This window comes from Aegilops tauschii, chromosome 1, assembly GCF_002575655.3.
Source record: "Aegilops tauschii subsp. strangulata cultivar AL8/78 chromosome 1, Aet v6.0, whole genome shotgun sequence".
Taxonomy (NCBI): domain Eukaryota; kingdom Viridiplantae; phylum Streptophyta; class Magnoliopsida; order Poales; family Poaceae; genus Aegilops; species Aegilops tauschii.
In genome coordinates this window covers 406335919-406339595 of record NC_053035.3, presented here as the reverse complement: position 1 = coordinate 406339595, position 3677 = coordinate 406335919, and the positions used below count along the sequence as shown (strand labels likewise).

The 3677-nt window shown below is 49.9% G+C and overlaps 1 protein-coding gene across 1 annotated transcript; it reads left to right on the top strand.

Moving 5' to 3' along the window:
- Positions 1-418: 418 nt before the first annotated feature.
- On the top strand, positions 419-1294 carry LOC109752183 (uncharacterized). Its single transcript, XM_020311083.4, has one exon. It carries the CDS (start codon positions 562-564, stop codon positions 1069-1071), a length of 510 nt encoding a protein of 169 aa, XP_020166672.1. The 5' UTR covers positions 419-561; the 3' UTR covers positions 1072-1294.
- The last annotated feature ends 2383 nt before the right edge of the window (positions 1295-3677 follow it).

Genomic DNA, 3677 nt, shown 5'->3' with positions numbered 1-3677 from the left:
TGCTCTCCATGCAAAAAAAGAAGGAAAATATGTACATGTTGCTCGGTCATACGACCTTTGAATACGCGTTAATTAACGGCCGGAGAGCATGCACTACCGGTCTACGTGTATGCATGTAGAGATGTACTCCCTCCGTTCTTAAATATAAATCTTTGTAGAGATTCCACTAGATGGACTACATACAGAGTAAAATAAATGAATCTAAACTTAAAATGCATCTATATACATCCGTATGCAGTTTATAGTGGAATCTCTATAAAGACTTACATTTAGGAACGAAGGGAGTATTTCGCAAAATAAAGAAAAAAAATATGCTCCGTATGTGCGTACATTCCTTGAAATTTCTTAAAGCCGAGTAGCTTGCCGCACTGACCAACGTGCGTGGGCGACATTTCCACGTCCGCCAGCTATATATACAGCCCACAGAACCTCTCGCCCTCTCACTTTTAATTCCCTCTCATTATTATCTGTCTCACCTTGTTTGCTAGCTACTCCTACTTGCGACGACTCCAAAACCTCGGCACCAAGGAAAAGGAAAAGTCGCCGTCCTCGACCGGTCCGATGGAGTCCGAGAAGGCATCGCGGCCGGCGTCGCTCCTCGGGACGCTGCGGACGGCGGTGAAGAAGGTCCGGTTCCTGCTCTCCTTCAGCGCCACGCGGTGGATCATCAACTCCATCGCCGGCCGCCGGAGCGCGCCCAGCGCGACGGCGCCGCTCCGCCTCAGCTTCGGCTCCAGGCGGCCGGGCCTGCTCGACGCGGAGGACGGGAGCAGCTCCCCCGCGTCCACCGCCGGGCCGACGAGGACGGTGAGCCTCGGGTCGGGCGGCGTGTCGCGGACGAGCAGCGCGGTGGCGGCGTCGGAGTACTCCAGGTCCGCGTCGTCGGGCGCGACGTCGTCGTCGAGCGGGGGGTCGTCGCCGGCGGGGGACGACGACATCGACCGGCGCGCGGAGCAGTTCATCGCCAACTTCTACAAGCACATCCAGATGGAGCGGCAGGTGTCCCTGCAGCTGCGGTACTGCCGGGTCGACAGCCTGCAGGAGAGGTCGCCTCCCCGCAGGGTTTCTTGACCGATTTGATCCCCGGATATGCATTGCGATTCTTGTTAATTTCGAGTGAAAACAGGTGTGTGTATGTGGATTTAGATGGGTGTTTTTTCGTTCCATCATTTCTGCGCGTCGTCTAGGATTAATTTGTTCTGTAAGATTGAGATCACAGAGTGCGAGTAGTACAAATAAACAGAGTTCTTTGAGAACTTGGGGGAGGCTGAGTATTCTCCTCAACATTGAGAAATATCTTTGTATGTGCATCACTCATTGAAAGTGAGGAGAATAGGCTGAATAGCAGGCTAGCCTAGCCAGAATCAATTAATCAAGAATCTACGGTTGGTACTATCTCCATGTAGGTCTAAAATATTCGATTTCACATGGGCAGCCGGAACCAATGAATCAAGTATTTCCTTATAGGTCTGGCATATTCAATTTCACATGGGCAACATCTACTCTATATTGAAATTTTGCTAGTAGGCCTTTGGCCCAAAGCCCAACTAAAATTCTGAAATTCTCTTGGCCCATTCATGCACACATGTGAGTGGAGTGAGTGATGCTAAAGTTTAGTCCCACCTCATAAGTTGAGAGAGAGTTGCACCTCTTTATAAGGTGAGCTCTTCTACCACTTGTATGAGCATGACAAGAGGAGACCTATACGCGCGCTCCTCCTCCTCGTCACGACGCGTCGCGGGTTGCGGGATTGAGTCGAGCCGAGGACAGAGCTATGCACGTTGTCTATATTTTTGCTGCTCGGGAAAAATTAATGAGTCATTAATTAATAATTAACGGACGCGTTAATTACTGAACCGTTTCCGATTCTTTTGGATCGTGACAACTCGGACGTGGGGTTTACTCCCACGACCTGCCCGGCCCGCACTATATAGTCAGGCAGACGTCTACCCTAGCCGCCGCCGATTCGTATGGTTTCTCACCACCGTTCCAGATCATTGCGCCGCCAAGCAAGTCTTCTCCATCCCTCCTTTCGGCATGCACCGGCAGAAGGGACAGCAGGCCTCCGGAACCCCGCCTCTCGTGATCCTGTACGGGAGAGGGGCGATCAGGTTTTTGGGGAGCGCACTCGCGCGACTGCTCAGCGACGACTTCGCGAACGACGACTTCTTCCTCGACCTCGGCAACCTCATCCTCGACGACATGGGCGACAACGTCAACGCCGGCGGTGCTGCTCCCGCTGCACCGTATGTGATTCTATCCTTCCTGTTCGAGATCGTGGTAGAATTCATGTTTCTAGTATGTGCCCTAGATGTGATCTGTTCATCTGTTATGCTAGTTCACATGATTAGTTTAATCTCTGCTGCTGAAGTCATGATTTATCTTCGGTTTATTCGGATTAAATCTCGTAGTAATTTGCTCATATTTCCAACAATCCAAAAACCTGATTATAGGCAATTTACTCCGAGTGGTTTTGCTGCGCATCTGAAGCCGCCTGCCTTTAAGGGGGCGCAATATAAGAGGTGGCGCACGAGAGCAGTCTACTGGTTTCACACCATGGGCTGCTATGACGCCACCAAGGGCAAGCCTGAGGGCGATCTTAATCCAGCACAGCTGGAAGCTTTTGAGAAGATCGATACTCTCTTTAAAGGCGCTCTTCTGAGTGTTCTTGATGACTCCATTGTGGATTCGTATATGTCGTTTGATGACGGCAAGGACATGTGGGCTGCGCTCGAGGCCAAGTTTGGAGCCTCGGACGCCGGCAGCGAGTTGTACATCATGGAGCAATTCTATGACTACAAGATGATTGATAAGCGCCCTGTTGTACAGCAGGCTCATGAGATACAGTCGCTCGCAAAAGAACTTGAGTACTTCAAGTGTGTGTTGCCGGACAAATTTGTTGCCGGAGGCATCATTGCCAAGCTTCCACCTTCGTGGAACAATTTTGCTACTTCTCTGAAACACAAGAGACAGGAGTTTTCCGTTGCGGATCTCATTGGTACTCTTGATGTTGAAGAGAAGGCGAGAGCAAAGGACACACGTGCTCGAGTTGCTGAGGGAGGTTCTAGTGCCCACATGGTACAGAAGAAGAACTTCCAGCCCAACAAGTTAAAAAACAACAAGAACAAAACTCAGGGCAAAGGCAAGTTTGATACAAAGAACAAGCCATCACATTCTACCAACTTCAAGAAGAATTCTCATAAGAAGGGGAAGGTACTTTGCCATGTCTGCGGTGATCCTAATCACTGGGCTCTGAAGTGTCCTAACCACTTTGAGGAGCGCGAACATGAGAAGAGCGGCAAGTCCGCTAATGTTGTCATCGGTGATACTGATATGAAGGAATCAGGGTACGGTATTTTTCCTACCATCCTTTCAGTATTTCAATCCCCTGATTGGTTAATTGACACCGGTGCCAATGTACATGTTTGTGCTGACGCCTCCATGTTTTCTTCTTACCAGGCAACAGGGACTTCTCCCGTGCTGATGGGGAACGGGTCACATGCCATCGTTCGAGGTGTTGGTACGGTCGATCTGAAGTTTACTTCGGGAAAGACTGTGCGTCTGAAGAACGTTCATCATGTGCCGTCCATCAATAAAAATCTCGTTAGCGGTTCCCGTTTATGTCGAGATGGTTTTAAGTTGGTTTTCGAATCCAATAAAGTTGTAATTTCTAAGTA

Bases quoted from the DNA above. Each gene is read 5' to 3' on its own strand.
- LOC109752183 (XM_020311083.4), top strand. From the start codon at position 562: ATGGAGTCCGAGAAGGCATCGCGGCCGGCGTCGCTCCTCGGGACGCTG.